Below are 26,020 nucleotides of genomic sequence, written 5' to 3'. Positions count from 1 at the left end.
ACCATTCCAAGAATACCATTACTTTTTTAAAAAAGGTACAGGCAAACTCAGAACTGGCCAACAAAGCAGGGCAGATAAACAAGGTTTCATCCTCTTTAGTGCTCTAGTAATTGACAATTTATCCTCTTTCTGCCTATAGTAACAACCAAGGGTTAAATATTTAAAAGAAAGAATACATAAGTGATAGTTCTCATACATCAAAGAGAAAAAAACTGATAAAGAAAAAAAAATGTTTTCATGAATGACAGGATGCAGAAAAAAATAGAGAATGAAGACAAAAGAGAAACATCAGTTCTGATGCACTGCAAAACAGAAGTGGGAAGGAATAACATTTGAAATAATTGTCTTGCTCTTAGATTTTACTACCTTCCTTCTAAGCCCATGAGAGAATAATCAATGGAAAAAAAAAATTCTAAACAAAACAAACCCATACCCCAAAACCAGGAAATTCCAAATGTCCCCAAACATACAGGTTAAATTTATAACTAAAAGAAATCTTTGTACATGTGTGTGTGGTACTGGGGATTAAACCCAGAGGCATTCTACTACTAAGCTACATCCCTAGCTGCTGCTTCTTCTTTCTTTTTTTTTTTCTTTCTTTTTTTTGAGCTGGAGTTTCATTAAATTGCCCAGAATGGCTTAAAACTTGCAATTCTCCTGCCACAGCCTCCAGTGTCACTGGGATTACAGATATGTACCACTGTGCCTGGCCTATAACTAAAAGGAATCTTCACTTAATGTCATGCCTTTCATAGAGACTGTTCCCTTCTCTTCCAAATAAATAACATCAATGTGACAAAAAAATACAAGTCATCAGAAAAGTCAGCATAATACAGTCTCTAACTTTGAGCAGACTGTAAAGGAAAAAGGTAGCACAGCTTTTCTCTATCCCACTGCTCCTGAAACAAAACAACAATAAAAAGTCTGAATTATTTTACAGTATATCACAGATAGTGGCCTGTTCCCACACTGCCCCATAGCCTTCCCAGGATGGGCCAGTGGGATTTAACATGAACCAAATCTGTCAACCAAGCTGAAGACAGACATGTGGGTTCTAATGAGCAGCACTGAAAACAACATACTGCTCCATTCAGCTCCAAACAATGATAAATAATTCAAGAAAAGAACTGCCGCAGTACAGAACACAGCAGCAGGGTTTAAAAATAGACCACAAGCTAGAGAGTCTAGGTGGGGGAAATCAAGAGTCACAGAGAAAATTATTTTCTGTGAACAAATTCCTAAGCCCTTTGCAATAATGGAAGCTGCTGAAAGTGAACTCAAATGCCAAAATCTAATATACTTTTTCAAAAATCAAATAGTTTTCAGGAACATGACAAATCTGATAATGAGAGCTAATAAATAATAATACTACTTGGCAACAGTAGTTATTAAAACAAATAAAACTCAAACATAGGGAAAACCATATTTTTTTTTTGTTTTTGTGGTACTGGGGATACAACACAGGGGCACTCTACAACTGAGCTACATCCCTACCCCTTTTTAATTTTTTGGTTTGAAACAGGGTCTCACTAAGTTGCCCAGGCTAACTTCAAACCTAAGATTCTTCTGCCTCAACTTCCCAAGTAGCTGAGATTACAGGCATGTACTATCACACTTGGTAGGAAAAAATGTTTAAAAAAATCAGAAGAGGGTTATAATTCTACTTTCCATACCACCAAGTTTTAGGTTTAACACAAATCTAAGCTTTTACTCACTAATTATGCTTATTGTACTGAAGGTACATAACACTTGCCATTTTTCTATTCATCCTTCTATCTTTAATAGACCCTAACATACAACACATATGAACACAAGATTCTTTTTCATCAATAAAAAGGTAGTTTGAAAACTGAACAGAAGCTATGATTATTGTCTTCCAGATTTAAATTAAACTCCAACTCTAAGAGACTGATGAATCTGTAATTAGATGAGGATAGTCCAAATTCTGGGCTCAATGAATTATACAGGTTTCAACCGACCCACTGCATTATGAACAGGGTAACTGGATAATCAATCTTAAGACTGATGTCTTGAGAACCACCAGAATGACCACAACCCAGAAATATATAAATGATAAACAAATAACATTCTACACTTTGATTTCCTCACAGCCATCAAAATACACACCACTCTCCCATTCTGGAAAGGGGAGCACATGCCTATAAACCCACCAACTTGGGAGGGTAAGGCAAGAAGATTACAAATTCAAGGACAACGTGGGCAACTTAGCAAACCCTGTTTTAAAAAAGGGGTTATGGGGCTTGGGTAGCTCTGTGGTAAAGCACCCCTGGTTTCACAAAAATTTAAAACAAACAAAAGTACTCTCCAAAAGCTTGAGATCAATTTCAGACAACTAAAACTTTAAAGACCATTTCAGGAAACTGTTAATGATGACTAATCTACCTATATGTATGACTTAGAATACAAAAGAAAATATAATTTGTTTTTTTATATATTAGTTTATCCAAACTAAGCAAAACAAACATTACCAAAGAAATTATCGTTCAGTACAAAATACAGGCCAATATAATATATAAACAGACCATATGCTCCTGCCTCACCTATCTTAACAAGAAAAATTGGCTTTGTCTCCTAACTGTGCCATTAAACTTAAACTACACAAAGACTAGCTGCACTTGGAATGAAGTTTTTTTTTTTAAGTTGTCGATGGATATATTTTATTTATTTAAATGTAGTGCTGAGAATCAAACCTAGTGCCTCACACATGCTAGGCAAGTGCTCTATCACTGAACTATAACCCCACCCCTAAATGGTATTTTCAAAGGAGAAACAGTCTAGTTCATTTAAAACATGGTTCATTTAGAGTACTGTGAGTATAACTAAACATAGTCAGATCAACTGTTTTTTTTATCTCTGCTGTACTCACCACACAGGTAAATTCTGTAAATCTAGGCTTTCTTACTATTGACAAGACACAGTATTTAGTTAAATATAACTCATTTGAGTCCTGGCACCAGTACTCTTGATCTTAGTAAAGAGGCCCTTTCCTGACCATGTAGACAGAAATACTATGATCCTCTTCTGATCTGCCCATCCCCTCTGGGCAAGCTATCCATGGGACCAAGGGGTTATACCTATCTGAAACCCCTGAGTCTACTACTCCTAACTAGGCTCAATAATCACCCACCCACCGAGCAGCCCCAGAAACCCTCTTCAAGGTTTTCAGTAGGTATCTTTGAAAATTCTATCCTCCTATTAACCATACCACTCTTGTACTCATTTCATGGTCTGAATGGCAGGTAAGTAACAAACGATGAGAAGGTTGTAGATAAAGATGAGACTTGTAGGATATCTCTGCACTATTGCATTCTTTCTCAGAACTCTGAGGATTCTAAGAATTCTAATTCCAACCTGACCTTTATATTTATCAAGGTAGGAGGGAAAACTTTTTTTCCTAACAATTTTCAAAATCTTGATTGGAACTCAGGAGGCTGAGACAGGAAAATTATAAGATCAAAGTTAGCCTCAGCAACTTAGCATGGCCCTAAACAACTTAGTGAGACCTGTCTCAAAATAAATAAAAAGGATGAGGGTGTGACTCAGTGGTAAATTATCCCTGGCTTAAATTCTCAGTTAAACCTCCCACCCCCAAAATCTTGACTGAAATGTGGTTCTTCCATTCATACTTTGTCATGGGATTTAAACATAAATTATTAGAACCATGTCTACCAAGTCCTATCACATATCAGCTCTATAATCACAGATAAGTAATCATTTCTTTTTTTTAACATTCTTATTTGTAGATGGACACAATACCTTTATTTTATTTATTTTTATGTGGTGCTGAGGATCAAACCCAGTGCCTCAAACATGCTAGGCAAGTGCTCTACCACTGAATTCAAAACCCCAAGCCACACTTTTTTTTTCTTTTTCCTTTTCAGTGCTAGAGAACCAAACCCAAGATTTTACACATGCTAGATCAGTACTCTTCCCCATATTATTGAGATATAAAATAAGCAAGCTAAAATCTCTTTCACAAGATTTTTAAAATATTTTTCTTAGTTGTGTAGGTGACTACAATTTACTTTATTTTTGTGTGGTACTAAGGATCAAACCCAGTGCCTCACACATACAAGGTGAACATTCTACCACTGAGCCACAATCCCAGCCCCTCTTTCACAGGATTTTAATGTGATTAAATAATTTTCAAAATTATTTTTCAGGGTTGCCTAATCCACAGCAAATCTATAACACACTAAATCTATTATTATATATCCTACCAACACTCTGATCTCTAATATGGGCATAAAGGGGACATAAAAATGCAAAAATATAGAACCAATTTCAGAGAAACTATAATGAAGATACAAATATTAAAGGGGCTTGTTTTAAGGTTTTCCTTCCTTGATTCCATGGAAGTTTGGTGGTATTATTGTGCTTAAAATCATTCCTTCCACTAAAATGCACACTCTAATCCAGTAATTCTACTTCTGCACATATATTTAAAATAATTAGCCATGAAAAAACAGATATGGATTGGTTATCTGATATCCCAACATCAATATATAAGTAAATACATACAATTTGTAAGCAAGTTTGGCATAACCAGAAAGTAAATTACTTACACATGTCTACTTTACCTAGCTGCTTTTTCAGGTATCAGGACAGTTTCCTTAAAAATGAAATTAAAACGTTAGAGTATGCCTTCGATATAAAGACATTTCTGTTCTTTTTTTTTTTTTTTAAAGAGAGAGAGAGAGAGAAAATTTTTTTAATATTTATTTTTTAGTTTTCGGTGGACACAACATCTTTGTATGTGGTGCTGAGGATCAAACCCAGGCCGCACGCATGCCAGGCGAGCACGCTACCGCTTGAGCCACATCCCCAGCCCCAACATTTCTGTTCTTTTCAACTTCTTTTCTTCAACTGACTACAAAGGAATACTAATACTACTTGGTAATTTCCCATATATAATCCCAACAGAGAAGGTTACTAGGATAATATAATCAATCAAATTATATTGAAGCTCTGGTTTTAGTAAGCTCCAAAAATGATGGGACGTAATATAAATAGTTCAAAATAACAGAGGAGAAAAAAGGCACCTTTCCTTCTTTTTCTCATGCTTTTATCCCCAACCCCTCATTGGTTCATTCTATTAATTCCTAAGAACTCAAAACAAGTCTACAAACTATTCCTACATCCATCACACTCATAAAAACATATTATGGTTTTCAGATGTCCTTAATTCATTCATATCTCTGATAAAAACTCATTTCCAAACCAAAGGTTATAATATTAAAGCAGAAATACATGACTCAGAATCAAATATATTCTGAAATAGATTTAAATGATACATTATATATCTATATGTAAGACACATATAGAAAGGCAGCTGGTTAAAGATACCCCAGCAATATATTCTGCAAGACATAACTGAGATTAAAGTATGTCAACAAGGGGAATATGTTGCAGATGTGCTTCTCTGTTATGCAAATCTCAAAACTAACCAGGGTATTTACTCAAAGACTTATTATTTATTGTAAGAATGCATCACCCATACTGGTGTGATCCTGAAACTTGTCTACAACAAAAGGCTTCATCTTAAAGAAAAACTCTTGGTGATCTCAAAATGCTATTATCAAGACAAGAATGATATTCCTGGACACCAGCAAAATAAAATCCCAAGAGCCCTAAATTCCATGATCAGACTTACATGGATTCATTCCTGAACAGAATCCAAAGCTTTCTTTGAGGGGGGAAAAAAGGGGGACAAAAGCCAACAAGCTCTAACACATCCTATTCTAGACCAAAAATACAAAGCTGCAAATGTCTATAAATGCCTCAAGGTGTGCAATTACAGAAGCTAATTAGCATTCTCAAAATCAAACATCCACTACAATGCTTAAGGAACTGGGGAATTTGGCACAAAGAAGGAACAAACAGATAAATTCCACCAAAAGACAGAATTCAGATGTATTTCTCTACTAAAAGAAACAGAGTTCTAGAATTAAACAATGTAACTTACTGGGAAAATAAAAATTATATCAACCTCATAAGTCACAACTAAATTGTGAAGCTTTTTCTTTGTATTATTCACTGTAAAAGTAGGAATTAATTGGGAAGAAAGCTCAGAACTGTGATAATAATTTTATAATAGAAAATAATGTGAAATCTGCTTTCATTCATAACCAAAAGATGTTTTAAAAAGAAAACACATGGCCAGGTATTGTGGAGCACACCTGTAAATCCTAGCAACTCCAGAGGTTGAGGCAGGAGGACTGAAAGTTTGATGACAGCCTGTGCAACTTAGCAAGACTCCTCAAAAGAAAAAATGAAGTTGGAGATGTAGCTCTGTGTTGAGAACCCCTGGGTTTAAGCTCCAGTATCGGGGGGAAAAAAAAGACCACATTAAAAAAAAAAAAAAAAAAAACCTATCTTAAATCATCTTTTGTCTAAAAAATCAACATACCAGAGTTGTGCCATGTAATTTTACCTCTAATTCTTATTTAATCTCAACAAGAATTTAACTATGGGATCTTGGGTAAAGAAGATTCATTGTAATTATCAGGAGATTTGATTTGTAGGTATGCCACCTATATGCTGTGTAATTTTGAGACCAGTTATTAACCTGTTAGTGCCTCAGTTTACCTTACTTATAAAACAAAGGTAACAGTAACTATCTCATGCGGATGTACAGATTAAATGAGTCAATAAAAAGGCATAGTCCTTAGACACCTGAGAAGTATTTAAATAAATAATTAACTATTATTTTTGGTTTACTCTTCACTAAACTAATTAAGAGGATCAGGGTCACTATTTAATAACTTAGAAGATTTAATAATATAATGATGTTTTATAGAACCTCCTAAACTAAGGATTTTGTTTGCTTAGAATGAACAAAATCAGGAGGCCCAGGGGGACATTATATTTTGAAGACCTCAATATGCACTTTTTTTTAGAGACCCATATTCTGGGATGTAATATTCCTGTGCCAAAGACATGAAGTTTTCTGATAAGCAAATAAATTATAATGTAAGTGCTAACTAGAGCTGCTCACAGGGTAAATGGCAATGAAGGAAGACGGCATCTAAGTCAGACCCCAGGAAAGGCTTCCAGAATGGATAACAAACCTGATCCTCAAGGATAAATAATTTTTAGGCAAATGGAGAAGTGGAGACCTAGCTTTCATATTTACCAGTTAGATGACCTGAGGAAAGTTAATCTCTCTCAACCTCAATTTCCTCATCTATAAAATGGAATAACAAGAGTACTTCTTTGGGGGCTGGGGATATAGCTCAAAGGTAGAGCACATGCCTAGCATAATTGACAACTGGAATATGAGAATGTAATTCAGTGGTAGAGAGAGCTTGCCTAGCATATGCAATGGGTGCTGGGTTCAATCTCCAGCAATGCGAAAACAAGCGGACTTCTTTTGGAATGAGGAAACTGTGCCTCAAGAGATATTAAGGAGGTGGTAGTACACATCAATAATCACAGCAACTAGAGAGGCAGAGGGCAGGAGGACTGCAAATTCAAGGCCAGCCTCAGCAACTCAGTGAGAACCTGTCTCAAATTTTTTTTTTAAAAAAGGGCTGATTAGCTGGGATTGTGGCTCAGTGCCTAGCATATGTGAGGCACTGGGTTCGAGACTCAGTAAACCTCATATAAATAAATAGATAGATAGATAGATAGATTTTTTTTGTCTATGTACAACTAAAAATTTAATAAGGGGTGTGGGGGGCTGAGAGTGTAGCTCAGTGAGAAAGCACCCCAGGTTCAATCCCCAGTACTGGGGCAGGGAGACACTAAGGAAGTAGAATTTTTAAGATTTAGTGACATATGAGATGTCTTTGACATCTATCTGGGGGAAGATATCTAAGAAGGAGGGACCTGGGGAACTAGATAGAAAAATAGTCATAAAGTGTGGCATGGAACACCTGGGAATTCCCAACAACTTTTCTATGGCACCTGCAAGGTCAAAAACATTTTTTTTTTTGAAAGGGAAGAGATAAAACTATCATTATTTGCAGACAATATAAATATCATCCAAGAAAACCCAATAGAATGAACAAATCATTAGAATTCATCAGAGTTCAACATGGTCACCATGTTGTACATGCAAGATCAATATACAAGAGTTTAACAGCAGAATCAAGAAAAAATTTAATCAAATTGCTGAAAAACAGTGACAAAGAAAATATCTTAGAAAGAACCCAAGGAAAAAAATGACACTTAACAGACACGGTACAACTAGCATCTTCTTGTCAGAAATAAGGTAGGTCCAAGACAACAGATCAACATTTTGTTTGCTTGCTTGTTTTTTGACTCTGGGTTTGGAACCCAAGGCCTTGTGCATGGGAGGCAAGCATCCTGCCACTAAGCTGCATCCTGGCCCTAAGGACATGTTGTAAAAGAGGTGCAAATAAAGAAAAAAAAAAAAAAAAAAGGAAAACATTAAAAACTCAAAAATGAAGTTGATGGATATAAAGATAACACAACTAATAACCACAGACCTGTACTTTGAGAGGTCCTAAAACAATCTTCCAGGTGGAAGGAAAATGATACCAAATATCAAAAATTCAAATGACCTCTGTGCTTTAAAAGCATTTCTCTAAGAAAGAAGCATTAAACTTCTGATTACATCCACTGTGTACATCCAATTGCATCCCATCCATTTTAAAATGATGGGCATTTTAGATCCTGGTAGTTTATAAGATGACCCTGGTAGTTTATCAGTGCATGCTAGGCAAGCACTCCACCACTGAGCTATAGCCTCAGCCCCGTAAATGAATTCTACAAATCTAAAAACCTGCTATTGTTAGTAAGTTAAATCTCAGGCTCAATTTATTTTTTTATTTTTTTAGTTGTAGATAGACACAATATCTTTATTTTATTTATTTATTTTTATGTGATGCTGAGGATCGAACCCAGGGCTTCACACTTGCTAGGCAAGTTATCTACCACTGAGCCACAACCACAGCCTGGCTCAATGGTTTTTGTTGAGAGAATATTTTGTTCAATATAGGAGTGATCAGTACAGCACTTGTTGTTGTTTGTCTTCATAATGGCTGCCACTCTTACTGGTGTGAGGTGGTATCTTAGAGTAGTTTTAATTTGCATTCTCTGACTACTAGAGACGATAAGCATTTTTTCGTATATTTGTTGATTGATTGTATACCCTTTTCTGAGAAGTGTCTGTTCAGGTCCTTGGCCCATTTATTGATTGGATTATTTGTTTTTTTGGTGCTTATCTTGTTCAGCTCTTTATATACCCTAGGGATTAGAGCTCTATCTGATGTGTGAGGGGTAAAAATTTGTTCCCAGGATGTAGGCTCCCTATTCACCTCACATATTATTTCTTTTGCTGAGAAAAAACTTTTTAGTTTGAATCTGTCCCATGTGTTGATTCTTGGTTTTAATTCTTGTGCTATAAGCGTCTTATTAAGGAAGTTGTGGCCTAGCCTCATGTGATAGAGATTAGGGCCTACTTTTTCTTCTATTAGATGCAGAGTCTCTGGTTTAATCCCTAGATCCTTGATGCATTTTGAGTTAACTTTTGTGCATGGTGAGAGATAGGGATTCAATTTCATTTGTTGCATATGGATTTCCAGTTTTCCCAGCACCATTTGTTGAAGATGCTATCCTTTAACCAGTGCATGGTTTTGGCACCTTTGTCTAATATAAGGTAGTTGTAATTTTGTGGGTTAGTCTCTGTGTCTTCTATTCTGTACCATTGGTCTACTAGCCTGTTTTGGTGCCATCAAAAACATTTTTATAGCCAAGAGCAGTGGAACATGTCTACTACTACTCCAAAGGCTGAAGTAGAGGATCATTTGAGGCCAGAAGCTAAGAGACCAAACTGGCAACATGGAATGGGGGGCAGCATTTTCACATTAAGACCTTCTTTGTCCTTTTCACTGTCATACTAGGTATATGGTAGAGTTTTCCAGAAGCTATATAACATTTCAACTAACTCTAATGAAAGGAAGATCTGAGAATCCAACAATATTCTATTAACCCCATCATTAAAAAGATTTGTTGGCAGAACACTTGCCTAGCTTACCAGAGACTCTGAGTTCCATCCCCAACACTTGGGGGGCGGGGGGGAACTAATCATAAACCAAGTAAAAGCTACAAAAAAATTGTTGCTATTTTTGGGAAAAATTACTTTTCATAAAAATTTGCTTTTATGTTAATATGTAATGGGTTTATTTTCTTTATTTGTTGTTGTTGCAGTGCTGGAGATCAAACCCAGGACCTTGCACATGCTTACTATCATTTTTTCTAATTAATTAATAAATGTTTTTAAATTTCTCAGTTTCAATTTCTAATACATTAATTAATGCTTATAAGTATAACCTACATAAAAGCTCCTTGGAAGGGCTGGGGATGTGGCTCAAGCGGTAGCGCGCTCGCCTGGCATGCGTGCGGCCCAGGTTCGATCCTCAGCACCACATACAAACAAAGATGTTGTGTCCACCGAAAACTAAAAAATAAATATTAAAAATTCTCTCTCTCGGGCTGGGGATGTGGCTCAAGCAGTAGCGTGCTCGCCTGGCATGCGTGTGGCCCGGGTTCGATCCTCAGCACCAAATACAAACAAAGATGATGTGTCCGCCGAAAACTAAAAAAAAAATTTTTTAAAAATTCTCTCTCTCTCAAAAAAAAAAAAAAAAGAACCACACTGCAATGTGGAACTTATTAAAAAAAAAAAAAAAAGCTCCTTGGAGACCTCAATCATTTTTGAGTATAAAAGCTTTAGCCAGGTGCAGTGGCACATGCCTGTAATCCCAGCAGCTCAGGAGTCTGAGACAAGAGGATTGCAAATTCAAAGCCAGCTTCAGCAACTTAGCAAGGCCTTAAACTTAGTGAGACCCTGTCTGTAAATAAAATACAAAACAGGCTGGGGATGTTGCTCAGTGGTTAAGTGCCCCTGAGTTCAATACCCAGTACCAAAAAAAAAAAAAAAAAAGAATGTAAAAGCTTTGATATCTAAAAAGTGTTAAATGGATGGTGGATGATATTTCCACTCAGTGAGACAGAATATACTAAAGAAGAAACCAGTTTGAAAAAGGAGGATAAACTAGGCATGGTGGTGCATGCCAGTAATCCCAGCTATTTAGGAGGCTGAGGCAAGAAAATACCAAGTTTAAGAGCAGCCTACACAACTTCGTAAGCCCCTGGGTCAAAATTTAAAAATATAAAAAGGCTAGGATGTAGCTCAGAGGCTGAATCCTCCTGGGTTCAATACTCAGTAACAAAAAAGAAGAAATAAGGAGGGGTGGAGGAGGAGGTAAGAGAGATTAGAGGACTGGAAGGAAGGAAAGAAAAAATAAAGTTCTTTTTAATACATAATAAATGTGATATAACCATGGGCTGACAAAATCTAAGTATCCAAAAGGCAGTTACATAGGTGGGACTAGAAATCTAAACCACTAAACTCTGGGAGTAGCTGAAATCTTAAATTTCAATTGCAACCATAAAAGGGGAACTCACAGTGAGAAAAGTGGCAGGACAACAACAACAACAAAAGGTTGGAAGAAAAGCAGAGGCCTCAGGACATAATACTATTTAAGGGATAGAGAGGAAGAAAAGCTTCCACATGGAGGGGGGGAAAAAGTCATAGAAATGAGAAATTAAAATGAAACATAAAACAACACTAGCTACAAATTAAAGAGAGAAAAAAGTAGGTCAGGGCTTTAAAGAAAAGTAAAACACAGCAAAAATCCAATCTACCACTAGAGATGGCAGGGAGAAACAGAATGGAAATATAAAATCAACAGTAACTCAAAATCTCACTTTAACCAAATTTTGCGAATTTTTTTCATGATTTTTTTTAAATCACTCATAAATAACAGAATGGTTTCAGATTCATTTCCTTTGCCCTCCAGAAGAAATGCAAACAAGTAAGAAAATGACCAAAAGGATAGAAATTGACAGAAAAAGCCCAGTTCGACGCTAATCCCAGTGGCTCGGGAGGCTGAGATAGAAGGATCAGGAGGGTTTCAAAGCCAGCCTCAAGCAACAGTGAGGTGCTAAGCAACTCAGTGAGACCCTGTCTCTAAATAAAATATGAAATAGAGCTGGTGATTGGCTCAGTGGTTCAGTGCCCCTGAGTTCAATTCTGGTACTCAAAAAAAAAAAAAAAGACATTGACAGAAAAGAACCCACTCACAAGTTATTATGATAGACACTTTCAAAAATTGCTGAGTGATATTCCAAGCTACATCACTGGTCCACTGAGCAGAGACTACAAACATCAATAAAACTTTATTGATGGGACAGGCACAATTAGAAGCAACTCTAGCAGAAGATTACCAGAGTTCCAAGTCTCCTTGTTACTGAAACGTGGCTTAATTGCAGAAAACAATTCCAAAGAAATATTTCTTCAGATGTTTTAATGGTCCTCTAGCAATACCATATCCAAATTGAGATTTTTACATAAATTAGAACAGCTTTGAAATACAGAGATAAATCTTTAAGAAATCATAGTGTATATACTTCATCATCAAACTTTGATGTAAGCCCTAAAACAAATAAAGATCAAAGGAGAATTACTTTGCTAGATGCACTTAGAATAGAAAGCCTTCTTTAACTGGTCAATTCTTCCCTTTAAATGTAGAAATTATGGTTTTTATATATATGGTCAATTTTTTTGAGAAAAAGAATATAGGGAGAAAAAGCTTATGATACTCAGAATTTACCAATACATCCAAAAAGAACCCTGAACAAGAAAGTATACATTATCATGTATAAGCTGTCACTAAAATCTTTTCACACCATAATCTTGTGCTATGGTAGCTGACCTGTTTCTACCTCTAAGCCCACATCTGATTATCTGTAAACTTGTAGGAGGAGCTGGGCTTCAACAGATACTGAAATATCTTTTGACATTAAGTATCTTTTGACCTAAGCTCTATTTATCCTCCACTCCCCCTTTTAAGAATATGAGAGCAAGGTGCAGAGGCACACACCTGTAATCCCAGTGGTGCACACCTGTAATCCCAGTGGCTTTGGGGGGCCAAGGCAGGAACACTACAAGTTCAAAGCCAGCCTCAGCAACTTAGCAAGGCCCTAAGCAACTGAGACTCTGTCGCAAAATAAAGAGGGCTGGGGATATGGCTCAGTGGTTAAGTGCCCCAGTACGAAAAATAAATTAAACTAAATTAAATGAAAAGGGCTGGAGCTATTGTTCAGTGGTAAAGCACTTCTGGGTTAAAACCCCAATACTCCACCCCACCGCCAAAAAAAAAAAACCATAGTGTTCGAAATTATTGGATAGTAGTCAACAACAATGGGCAAAATGAAATTGTATAGAACTACATAAACACACACAAAGTGCATGTAAAACTGATCAAATAGACTCTAGATTTCACCAAAGTCAATCTCCTACTTTTAACATTATTCTATAGTTATGCAGTGTTACCAGTAAAAATACTGGGTAAAAGGTTCATAGAATATTGCTATACTTTTTTTGTCTGAGGACACAATATATAAAGAAGTAATTTATTTGATGATAATTACAAAAAAGAAAAGAAGAAAAGATTTTATGTATTATTATAATTAAGTTGATATTAATCAAATTATACTGTTATAAACTATTGTGTAATTATCATCCCTACTTGGACATAATCTTTTTTCTCTTTTAACATAGATAGTTACAGCTACTCATGGGAAACTGCAAGAGGGTCCTGAAGAGTCACAACAATATTGAAATAGGAAAGCAAGGTAGGGGGCTAGGGTTGTAGCTCATTGGTAAGAGTGCTTGCCTAGCACATGTGAGGCACTGGGTTTGAGCCTCAACACCACATAAAAATAAGTAAATAAAATAAAGGTATTATGTCCATCTAAAACTAAAAATTGTTTGTTTGTTTGTTTTAAGCAAGGTAGGGGGCAAAGCACTTGCCTCGTACGTTTGAGGCACTGGGTTCGATTTTCATCACCACATTAAAAAAAGCAAGGTAGGAAGACTTATACCTTCAGAGTTTGAAGATTCTAGCAGGGAAGCCCAGCTACTCGTATACCTCTGACCTAAGAATGGTCCTCCTCTATCACGCAAAGTTGTCCTCTTCTACCAAGAAAATAACCTTAGGAGGGATGCACAAGGTAGCACATAAATTTGAATTTTTATAAACTTAAAAATACTCCCACTTAACCTACATTATCATTTCAGAGGTACTCAATCTTCATTTTTGACTAATCTTCAGATGATACTATTAGAAACCCTCCCTTCTACACTTGACAAGTACTACAATATGATCTATAAATAAACATTTATTTTTTAATATTTTTTAGTTGTAGTTGGACACAATATCTTTATTTATTTATTTTTATGTGGTGCTGAGGATTGAACACTGCACCTTGCACTTGCTAGGTGAGCTCTCTACCACTGAGACACAGCCCCAACCCCACAAATAATCACTTAGATATACAAAAAAAGCTCCTATAAGAAACCCTAATTAGATAACCAGGCATGATAGCACATGCCTGTGATACTAGTGACTCAGGAGACTGAGGCAGCAGGATCACAAGTTCAAAGCAAGCCTCAGCAATTTAGCAAGACTCTAAGCAACTTAGTGAGAACCTGCCTCAAATTAAAAAAATTTTAAAAGGGTTAGGGATGTGGCTCAGTGGCAAAGCACCCTGGGTTCAATTAGGTTCCTTAAAAATGAGAGAACCTATTAACAGCATCTCAAGAAATTAACAAGAGACTTTTACTACCTGCATTAGTCATCTCTTAAGAATTCCCTAATTATATTTATCTCATAAAGATATTCACTTATACTTTAATTTTTTCAAAATTTTTTATCTACTTTATAAATAATAAATAATATAAATAATCTACTTTATTTATGTTTTTCTGTTTTGTTTTTTATTGCTAGGGATTGAATCCAGGGTCTCTCACATGCTAAGTATGTGCTCTACCACTGAGCTACACCCCCAGCTCTAGAACAGTTTCAAGGTTAAAAATCTTAAAATTGGGTCAGGCACAGTGGTGCATATCTGGATTCAATTCCCAGAACCACAAACAACAACAAGCAGCAGCAAACAAATACTAAAAGATATGACCACAAAGATATGACTACTATTTTATTTATGTATCTATTTGTTCGTTTTTGGTACTGGGGATTGAACCCAGGTGTACTTTACCACTGAGCCACATCCCCAGCCCAAGCCCTTTTTATTTTTTATTTTGAGACAGCTTCTCACTAAGTTGTTTAGGGCCTTGCTAAGTTGCTATGGCTGGTCTCGACCCTACGATCCTCCTGTCTCAGCCTCCTGAGTCACTGGGATTAACAGGTATTCACAACAGCACCTGCTCTGTCTACTATTTTAAAGACGTAACAAAAACTATGGTATACTCACTAGTGGGAAATTGTGGTACAGTCTATTAAAACCACTTTACATTCATGATATTTATGGCCAATGAACAAATGACATAATCTAACCCAAATCACCAGCATCTCTCACTTCAACTGCAAAGACTTTATTTTTTAACTCAGCCAAATTCAATTTTGATATCTTCCCTAAATTTCAATTTCTTCATCTATTAAATGGATATAACAATACTTAAAACCCCACAGGGTTAAGTATAGATTAAATGAGAATGCAGGTACTGTATTTCATTTGTTGCCTGGCACATAGAAAGTCCTCTTAAATGTTACCTATTATTACCTGAATAAATGTTCAGCCTCCATGAGTCCAGTGCTGGAATGGCATCACATATAAGAAACAAGTCTAACCTCAAAAAAAAAAAAAAAAAAAAAAAAGTTAAAAGCAATTTTAAATTTTAATATACTGAGTACCCTCAAAGAAAATACATTCAATTCGAAATCTACAGCAGCACTGCTTAATATTTCTTTCACAATTCCTTTCACTTGTGTTTCTCATAAATATACACCTGCCCTGAATCCTCAATTCACAATTAAAAATTAAAAAAGAAAAAGAAAAACAACTGTTCAATAGGCTCTTTCTCCTCTATTGATCTCCCTCTTCTTGTAAGCAGTTCTTGGCCTGCTTTCTAACATAAATTAGTAACCCAGTCTTCTTGGAATTCCTCAGCTGCTTTTTACCCATTATTTTTTATACAAGTCTAGAACTCAGCAAGATGATCCAGAATCTCTCTTAGTAGGTGAGAAACAGAAGTGAGGCTAGAGATAGAACAAACACATAATTTAATATATCCTCACCCCATTTGCAGGATTCATTATTATTGCTATTACAAGACCCTAAAGAGTGGTTGGTGCTGAATCTACTTCAGGAGCCTAGAATGCTGAGAAGCCTTGAATGCTGAGTGTCACCACTAGAAACCTTAATGTACCCAAGCCAGTCTGAATCCCCACAAGCTCTTGAAACACCTGAGCCCTACTGTGTTCTTATGCCAAAGTGAGGAGAATCCCCAACACATTATTTGGTTTTATAACTCTATTTCACAAATATAACATCAACTAAATTCTACCCTCTTGATGCCTTACGAAGATTTCCATGAAGGTTGGGGTTGTGGCTCAGTGGCAGAGCACTTGCCAACATGAGGCACTGCGTTCAATCCTCAGCACCACATTAAAAAAAAATAAAGACATTGGTCCACCTAAAACTAAAAAATAAATATTTTTTTAAAAAAGAGTCCCATGAAAAACCCTTCTCCAATTCTTTATACCTCCTGCACCTCAGGACATGTGGTTGGTTAAGGTTGGTTAAGGTGACATCAGGACATGTGGTTGGTTAAGGTTGAAAAGGGACAGCCAGGACACTGCCCTTCCACTTTTCACCACTAAACTTGGTCATAAAACACTACCCATATGGTGAATTTTTTCCCATGAAATGCCTTGTTCTCCCCCAAGCCAAGAAATTACTAGTTCCCTTTCCTCACCAGCCCTCAAGTCATGCCAAAACACATGTGATTTTTTTTTATTGTTCAAAACATTACAAAGCTCTTGACATATCATATTTCATACATTTGATTCAAGTGGTTATGAACTCCCATTTTTACCCCGTATACAGATTGCAGAATCACATCGGTTACACATCCACGTTTTTACATATTGCCATACTAGTGACTGTTGTATTCTGCTATCTTTCCTATCCTCTACTATCCCCCCTCCCCTCCCCTCCCATCTTCTCTCTCTACCCCATCTACTATAATTCATTTCTCCCTTGATTTTTTTTTCCCTTTCCCCTCACATCCTCTTATATGTAATTTTGTATAACAATGAGGGTCTCCTTCCATTTCCATGCAATTTCCCTTCTCTCTCCCTTTCCCTCCCACCTCTCATCCCTGTTTAATGTTAATCTTTTTTCTCATGCTCTTCCTCCCTGATCTGTTTTTAGTTGCTCTCCTTATATCAAAGAAGACATTTGGCATTTGTTTTTTAGGGATTGGCTAGCTTCACTTAGCATAATCTGCTCTAATGCCATCCATTTCCCTGCAAATGCCATGATTTTGTCATTTTTTTAGTGCTGAGTAATACTCCATTGTGTATAAATGCCACATTTTTTAATCCATTCATCTATTGAAGGGCATCTAAGTTGGTTCCACAGTCTAGCTATTGTGAATTATGCTGCTATGAACATCGATGTAGCAGTATCCCTATAGTACGCTCTTTTAAGGTCTTCAGGGAATAGTCCGAGAAGGGCAATAGCTGGGTCAAATGGTGGTTCCATTCCCAGCTTTCCCAGGAATCTCCATACTGCTTTCCAAATTGGCCGCACCAATTTGCAGTCCCACCAGCAATGTACAAGTGTACCCTTTTCCCCACATCCTCGCCAGCACTTGTTGTTGTTTGACTTCATAATGGCTGCCAATCTTACTGGAGTGAGATGGTATCTTAGGGTGGTTCTGATTTGCATTTCTCTGACTGCTAGAGATGGTGAGCATTTTTTCATGTACTTGTTGATTGATTGTATATCCTCCTCTGAGAAGTGTCTGTTCAGGTCCTTGGCCCATTTGTTGATTGGGTTATTTGCAAAACACATGTGATTTTTAAGCAGACACAATGGGCTCACACTGAGAATCATGCCATACCAAGAGGTGACTCTCCAACTCAGAGAACCAGAAGCAACATAATTCAAAACACACACTAGTATTTAGTACTATAATGGCTTTTTTACCCCATTGTAATTTTATCATAATTAAAAGTGGAACACTTTGGGGAAGAAGTTTAATTGCTTTCCGCCCTCTATCCTCCATAACTCCCTAATAGCTTTCAGTTTTTTTAATAAAATTCAACAGCCTCATAAGGAACATAAGTGGTTTCTTCTATCTTTGGCATCCTGCAAAGCATTCTCCCAGAAATACATGAGTTATCTTTTTTAAATGTAAATCAGATAATTGGGCTGGGATTGTGGCTGAGAGGTAGAGTACTCACCTAGCACGTGCGAGGACCTGGGTTCGATCCTCAGCACCATATAAAAATAAAAGATATTGTGTACAACTACAACTAAAAAATAAATATTTTTTAAAAATGTAAATCAGATAATTAAGCATCCTCATTCAACTGGCTCTCATCCATGCAATAGACTATAGAGCCCTACAAAATTTGGCCTATTCTTGAACACACCAAACCAAATTCTCCCCAGAGGTCTTTGTATTTGTTGTGGCCTATGCTCAAAATACTCTGCGTATTCAAAGAAATGGGATTTCTGCCTACCTTTCAATGAATAGTTATATGTCACTACAAAGAGGTCTTCCTTGACTACCTCAATTTGAAGAATCTGCTCCTCCTTTGTTCCTCTATATCACAACACCACATCTATTTTCTTCATAGGATTTATCATAATCATTATCTATCTTATTTATTTACTGGAAAACTGTGTATCTTCCCAGACAAAAATGTAAGCTCTTAGAGGGCAGAAATCTTATGCATTTTGTTCACATACATACCTGCAATGCCAAATACTGTGTAACACAAAATAAGCACTGAAATGATTTTCTAATTGTCTGATTCACTTACAAAGTTAAGTACTTCCTCTAAGGTAAACCTGGGCTTTTTAAGGTATTTAAATCTTATTTGTACAGCCAATAAGATAACCAAGTTAATATTAATAACCCTGTGTTCTCTTCTTCATTGTAACAATCTGACTTATAGTCTCAGAAATCTTCCTTCCTTTCACTGAAGGTAAAATTTACACTCAGAAAATAACATGGCAATCCAGTCTCACAACAGTTCTACAGTTCTGAGGGGCCCAAATACAAACATCTCAAACAAAAGCAATTGCCAAAGATCTGACTATGACCACTGCAATGAGGAGTTCCTCATAGTTCAGAACAACTTAGGTTAAACTCACCCAAGATGGAAATGCCTATGAGAGAATCACTACTGCTAAGAGCTCTGTAAAGCACTCCAAATAATGCCTTGAAGAAAACATCAAAGGATGGAATGATTCAGTTCAGTCATCCAACTAGTAGAACATTCTATAAAGCTTTAATAATGACCCTGTCACCAGAAAAACAGATACTTTTTCATAGACTTCTAATCAGATGTATTTAGTGGACAATATCCATCCTTTATAATAAAATGCCACGGAGTTCCTATTCCTATCAAATTACCACTGGTTTGGGCAACAGATAAATCAGAAACTATAGGTAACAAATCCACTTATCTGGGACTCAAAGCAATTAATTAAACTTACTCAGAAAAGGACAACTGCCTCTAGTCACCTGAAGACAAATTTCAAAGATTTGAACAAATGTGACATTTGGGTACACCAAAAAAGCTGTAATCTGAAAACTAGCCACATGTCACTTTCAATGGTGTACCTACCCTCACCCTCTAGAATAAATTATTTTTAAAGTCAGCTGAATCTTAAAAAATGATTTTTAGTTTTCTCTAATATAAGAAGCTATGGCAGCTACCTTAATGAGAAGCCCAATAAACTTAGGGCAAGGGGCTCATTTTGTTGACATTGTCACCTCACCTAGAACTTATGCTGATTCACTCTGATAGGTTGACAGGTCACTGACATCTTGGCCTTTCCCAAGATTCTTGTTTATTTCACATTATTTAAAAAAAAAAAAAAAAAATCACTGTCTACTCAAGACAACTACAATCTAGATACCTCCTTATTAAGCCTTTCCATCCCTGCCTTCATTGAGCACCTGGCCAGGGAGGGAGTTATTTCAGGTTCATCTTAGTAACTCTGAATAACTAATAAGCTATATAGCCTATAAAAGGACCAGAGTGGGCAGGACATGGTGGCACATGCCTGTAATCCCACTTAGAAGGCTGAGGCAGGAGGATTCAAGTTCAAAGCCAGCCTCAGTAGAGAGAGGCCCTAAGCAACTCAGTGAGACCCTGTCTCAAACATAAAAAAGGGCTGGGGATGTGGCTCAGTGGTTAAGCACCCTTGGGTTCAATACCTGATTAAAAAAAAAAAAAGAAGAGGAAGAAGCAGAGTTCATTTTCCTATCCCTTGAATCAGGTTTGCCCTGCCCTTGTAACTTGCTCTGATCAACAGAATGAGGCATAAATGACACCACAACTTCTGAAGCTAGACCTCAAGAGGCCTTGCAACTTCCACTCTCACCCTTTTGGAACATAGCCATCATGCAAAGAGGCCAAGTCAGACTGCAGAAAACATCACAGCAACCTAAGCTGTCAGTTCTAGTCCAGTGTTAGACATGTGAGTAAGGCTCCTTGGGTCCAACCAGTTGTCAATCTGTCAAATGACCAAAACCACTTATAAATAAACCCAGCCAATACCATATAGAATCAAGGCAGAGTGTGCCACATTAGCCCTGCCCAAACTGCCAAACCATTTATATCATAAGCAAATAAATAGTTTTAAGCCACTAAGTTTTGAGGTGGTTTGTTCCATGGCAGTAAATAACAGAAATACCCACAATCAGCTGAGATTAATTCAAAACATCACATTGAGCTACTGAAAATCAGCCTGTGTAGTCCCAACATGTAAGGAAATTAGAATCTGTAAAGAACAATATATAGGACTACCCTCCAATGTTAATATATATGCCAGGGAATTTCAGCAAATTGATCAGATTTATCAATCTGCTCCCATGTATATCCCATGAGCAAATACCCATAGAAGATATGTGCAAAGATATGCACCCATCAAAGAACTCATAATGAAAACTGATAGAGAATGTCTACCAAAGAATAAGACAACCAAATTTAAACAATGGGCAAAATAACTTAAATGGGCATTTCACACAAGAGGATACTTAAAGAGACCTATATGCATATGAAAAAATGATTCAACATCAAGTCATCAGGGAAATGCAAATTAAAAATACGAATAGCCACCCCTACATCTCCAACAGATTAGCTAAACTTGAAAGAACTGATAATACTGAATGTAGTCAAAAGACGTAGTACATCCAGAACTCTCATATCTTGCTGGCAAGATAATATAACTACTTTAGAAAACTGGGAATACTTAAGCTACACATACAAATAGCCTATGACCTAGCAACTCCACTCCTAGGCATATAATCAACAGAAGTGAGGATATATGTCTTACATGTATAAAAACTTTGCACAAGAATGTTCATAGGGGGCTAGGGTTGTGGTTCAATGGTACAGCACTTGCCTAGAATATGGAAGGCACTGGGTTAGATCCCCAGCAACACATAAAAAATAAAATAAAATAAACAAATAAAAATAAAGGTATTGTGTCCATCTATAACTAAAAAAAGGGGGGGGGGATATTTTTTAAAAGAAAGACAGAATGTTCATAGGCCAGTGGCTCAGGAGGCTGAGGCAGGAAGATCACAAGTTCAAAGCCAACCTCAACAACTTAGTGAGGCCCTAAGCAACTCAATGACATCCTATTGAGTTAAAGGACTTGGGATGTGGCTCAGTGGTTAAGTGCCCCAGGGTTCATTAATCTCTGGTACACACAAAAAAAAATACAATGTTCATAGTAGTATTACTCATAACAGTTCAAAACCAGAAACAATTCCCCAAGCACAGTGGTACACACCTGTAATCCCAGCAGCTCAGGAGACTAAGGCAAGAGGATCTCAAGTTCAAAGCTAGCCTCAGCAATTCAGCAAGGCCCTAAGCAATTCAGTGAAACCCTATCTCTAAATAAAATACAAAAAGGGCTGGGACATGGCTCAGTGGTTAAGTGCCCCTGGGTTCAATTCTTGGTACAAAAAAAACCAAAAACAAACAAACAAAAAAAAACCTGGAAACAACTCAATAGAAAAAATATGATGGTAGTCAGACAATTGAGTATAACAGCAATGATAAAGAATGAACCATTGCTATACCACTGCTATAATGTATATATAAATACATACATTAATCTCAAAGGCAGTGTTGAACACAACACAGAAGAGTACATCGATGGGCAAAGAAAAGATGGTGAAATGAGATGGACATCATTACCCTAGGCACATGTGTGATTGCACAAATGGTGTGATCCTACTTCGTATACAACCAGAAGTGAAAAACTGCTCCATTTGTGTACAGTGAATCGAAGAGCATTCTGTTGTCATATATAACTGTTAAGAATAAATAAATAAATATATATATATATATATATAATTTTTTTTAAAAAAAGGAGTACATATAGTTCTATTAATATGAAATACTAATACAGGTAATACTAATTAAGGTAACAGAAGTCAGAATAGTGGTTATCTTTTGGAAGTCATTTATGTGAAAGGGATTCTAGGGCATTACTGGTGTGTTTGATCAGATTTCCTTCCAGAGCAAACTGCCCAAACAAGATTATTTAAAGAGACAGCTTATAACTAACTTGGAAATTATAAGCAGTTGGAAGCAGTTGGTCATGTTCTTGCCTATTCAGCCTGCATGCAAGATGCTGCAAAGATGCTGCATGCAAGATGCTACGCTCAGTTTTGCTTTAGAAAGGACATGCTCTGACCCCTGCACTTGTCTGTACAATCTGACCTTCTATGGCTACATGACCAAGTCAGTGTCTTAGTTTAGGACCTCATCCTGTTCCACTGGCCTCCTTATCATCAGAGATACTGTAACAAAAATATTCCTTAAAATAAATAAATAAATATCATACATAAATTTCCTTAAAATACATACTTAAATACATAAAACCCTCCAATGATTCCCCACTGCCTATAGAAAAAAACAATATACTCCATTCAAAGAATGCTAAAGTCCTTTTGTGATTTGAACCCAGTCTACCTTTTTTCTCTCATCATATGACTCTGAGTTCCAGATACAACAGATCACTTGTAGTTGACCTAGAAAGCTCTAAGTGGTCTCACCTCTCTGGATACATTATACATCCTTTATCAAGAGCAGCAGTTCTCAGAGCGAGGTCTCAGGAGGTCTAAGAAGTCAAATTAGTTTCAAAGCACAGTGAAGATATTATTTTTCAAATTAATACTAAGATGTTATTTTGCCTTTTTCACACAGACAAAAGGACTGGCAGGTGAAGCTACTAGTACCTTCACAAGATCAAGGCAGGAACATCAAACTCTACCATTTGAAGTTTTTTAAAAAGTATAAATTTCATTTAAGAATATCCTGGATGAGGGCTGGGGATGTGGCTCAAGTGACAGTGTGCTCACCTGGCATGCATGAGGCACTGGGTTCGATTCTCGGTACCACATAAAAATAAAAGATATTGTGTCCACCCAAAACTAAAAAATAAATAAAAATTTTAAAAAAAAAAGAATATCCTGGATGAAGCAGTAAAACTAATTTTAGTCACCTCTCAATATCTTCAAGGAACTGATACCAGAATCATCTCTCCACCCCTTGCTCCATTCCCCCACCAACCAAACTCTACAGATGCTCAAGTCCATTATAAAAAATAGCATAGCATTTGCATATAATCTTCACATATCTTTCCACATATTTTAAATCATTTCTAGTTTATAATATCTAATGTAAATGTTATATCAATAATTATTATAAAGTACTTTTTAGGGAATAATGACAAGACAAAAAGTATGTACATATTCAATAGAGCCACAATTTTTGTATTCAGAAGTACAGAACCAAGGGGCTAGAGCTGGGGCTGGGACTCAATGAGAGAGTGCTTGTTTAGCATGCGTGAGGCACTGGGTTCAATCCTCAACATCACATAAAAATAAATAAATAAAATAAAGGTATTTAAAAAAAAAAGAAAGAAAGAAAGAAATGCAGAACCTACACATATGAAGAGCTCACTATATTAAATTTCCACATCTGAGTTCATGTCTTTTTAATAATCTACGTAACAAAATGGTAAGTACAAAGCACTTCTGCTACAAACAAAAGTACAACTATCTCAAGGAAAAGCACTTCTGTAACTGAACTCCAAGCTGCCCTGGCTTTTCTCATTTAGCATTTTATTTGAATAAAGAATTTTGGCAAACTATGGTTATTCAGCCTTGTATATCTGCAGTATTTTTCACAAAAATAAAAGAAGTAAGCCTATTACTTCAAAGCAAACAATGTTATTTATTTGATACCATTCAAATGGAATTTGATAAAATTCATGCTCTTAAGTGAAAAATCAGAATTTTGAAAAACATGCATTTTCTTTTGCGAGAGCTTGATAGCTTCTCAATACTCAGACTTCACTGGGTTAGTTACCTAGCACCACATGTAAATAAATAAAATTATATCAACAACTAAAAAAAAGAAAAAACATAGATATTCCTAAAGGTGGTACTCTTGATTAATGTGATTATATATTTTTTAAATAATGAAATAAATCAAACATTTGAAAGGTCTACATAACTCAGTGAACCAATATTTTGCAACTGATCAATTCATGTTTCCAAATCACACATAAGTAAAAGAGGGTAAAAGAACTATTCAAGCTGGGTGCAGTGGCGCATGCCTGTAATCTCAGCAACTTGGGAGGCTGAGTCAGGAGGATCTCAAGATCAAAGCCAGCCTCAGCAATGGCGAGACACTAAGCAACTCAGTGAGATCCTGTCTCCAAATATAATACAAAATAGGGTTGGGGATGTGGCTCAGTGGAGTACCTCTGAGTTCAATACTTAGTATCAAAAAAAACACAACTATTCAATGTATAACATAGACAAATGGCTTTTTTTTCCCTTGTAGTACTGAGGATCAAACTCAGAACTTCACGCATGTTAGGCATGCAGTTTGCTACCACTGAGCTGTATCGCCAGACTCAAAAATGATTTTAATATTGCCAAGTACTGAAGTTCATTATATAGTTTCACATTCAACATTGCAAGTAGCCTTTAAAAAACTACCATTTTTTTTACTTTGGCTGTAATATCAAAGAAAATAATCATCATCACCTGAAGAGAATATTTAAACATTCCTCCCATTTCCAATTACATATCCCTGAGGCTGGATTTTCTTCATATACTTCAACTAAAATGACATTCTGCAATAGACTGAACACAGATGCTGATATAAGAATCCAGCTGTCTTCTACTAATTCAGAGATTATAGAGATTTGCAGAAGTAAAACAATGTTCCTCCCGAGTCATTAAATTTTTTGTTTCAGAAAAGCTTTTTATGGGGCTGGGGATATAGCTCAGTTGGTAGAATGCTTGCCTGGCATGCACAAGGCCCTAGGTTCAATCCCCAGCACCACAAAATAAAAAGCTTTTTATGGGAGGGGTGTAGCTCAGTGATAAAGTACTTGTCCAGTATGTGTGAGACCCTGAGTTCAATCCCCAATACCACAAAAAAAAAAAAAAAAAAAAAAATTAAAGTGTTATAGGCATAAATGTTTATTATTATTATATTTAATTAATCAATAAGTATTTAAATTATTTTTTAGTTTTAACTTCTAATAGAGTTAAATTTTTGGTACCAAGGATTAAACCCCAGGGATGCTTAATTACTGAGCCACACCCTCAGTTCTTTTAATTTTTCATTTTGAGACAAGGTCACACTAAGTTGCTTAGGGCCTCACTAAATTGCTGAATATGGCTTTGAAATTGCGATCCTCCTCCCTCGGCCTCCCAAGTAGCTGGGATTTGAGGCATGTGCCTGGCTAGAGTTCAAAATTAATAAATATAACCCACATAAGTAAATAGTTCCTTGGGGTCCATAATGGTTCTTAAAATAGTAAAGAGGTGGGACATAGACCAAAAAGTTTTAAGAGCTGCTAATATAGAATTTCCCCTGCC

General features: G+C 36.4%; 1 protein-coding gene across 12 annotated transcripts in view; it reads right to left on the bottom strand.

Moving 5' to 3' along the window:
* The window catches only part of R3hdm2 (R3H domain containing 2), a 152,144-nt gene that overhangs the window by 96,651 nt on the left and 29,473 nt on the right, over positions 1–26,020 (bottom strand). For 2 of the 12 annotated variants that reach the window (XM_046466564.2, XM_058586146.1), the window contains 3 exons: positions 15,637–15,699; positions 13,939–14,048; positions 4,587–4,633 (listed from right to left, as the gene is read on the bottom strand). The exons of 1 other annotated variant lie outside the window; for it this stretch is intronic. Coding sequence is in view for 1 of the 11 variants with exons in the window: in XM_058586141.1 (XP_058442124.1) it covers positions 15,637–15,699; positions 23,480–23,486 (70 nt within the window). In the remaining 10 variants the exon portion in view is untranslated. Of the gene's footprint in view, positions 1–4,586; positions 4,634–13,938; positions 14,049–15,636; positions 15,705–23,479; positions 23,552–26,020 lie in introns of all 12 variants that reach the window. 9 more of the 12 variants (XM_046466559.2, XM_046466562.2, XM_046466558.2 and 6 more) reach the window with 7 other exon arrangements.

The sequence above is a fragment of the Marmota monax genome, unplaced genomic scaffold (assembly GCF_021218885.2).
Source record: "Marmota monax isolate L192 unplaced genomic scaffold, Marmota_monax_Labrador192_F-V1.1 WCK01_AAM20220418_F8-fsc00151, whole genome shotgun sequence".
Lineage (NCBI taxonomy): Eukaryota > Metazoa > Chordata > Mammalia > Rodentia > Sciuridae > Marmota > Marmota monax.
The sequence above is the reverse complement of the archived record's forward strand: the minus strand, read 5'-3'. Positions and strand labels throughout refer to the sequence as shown.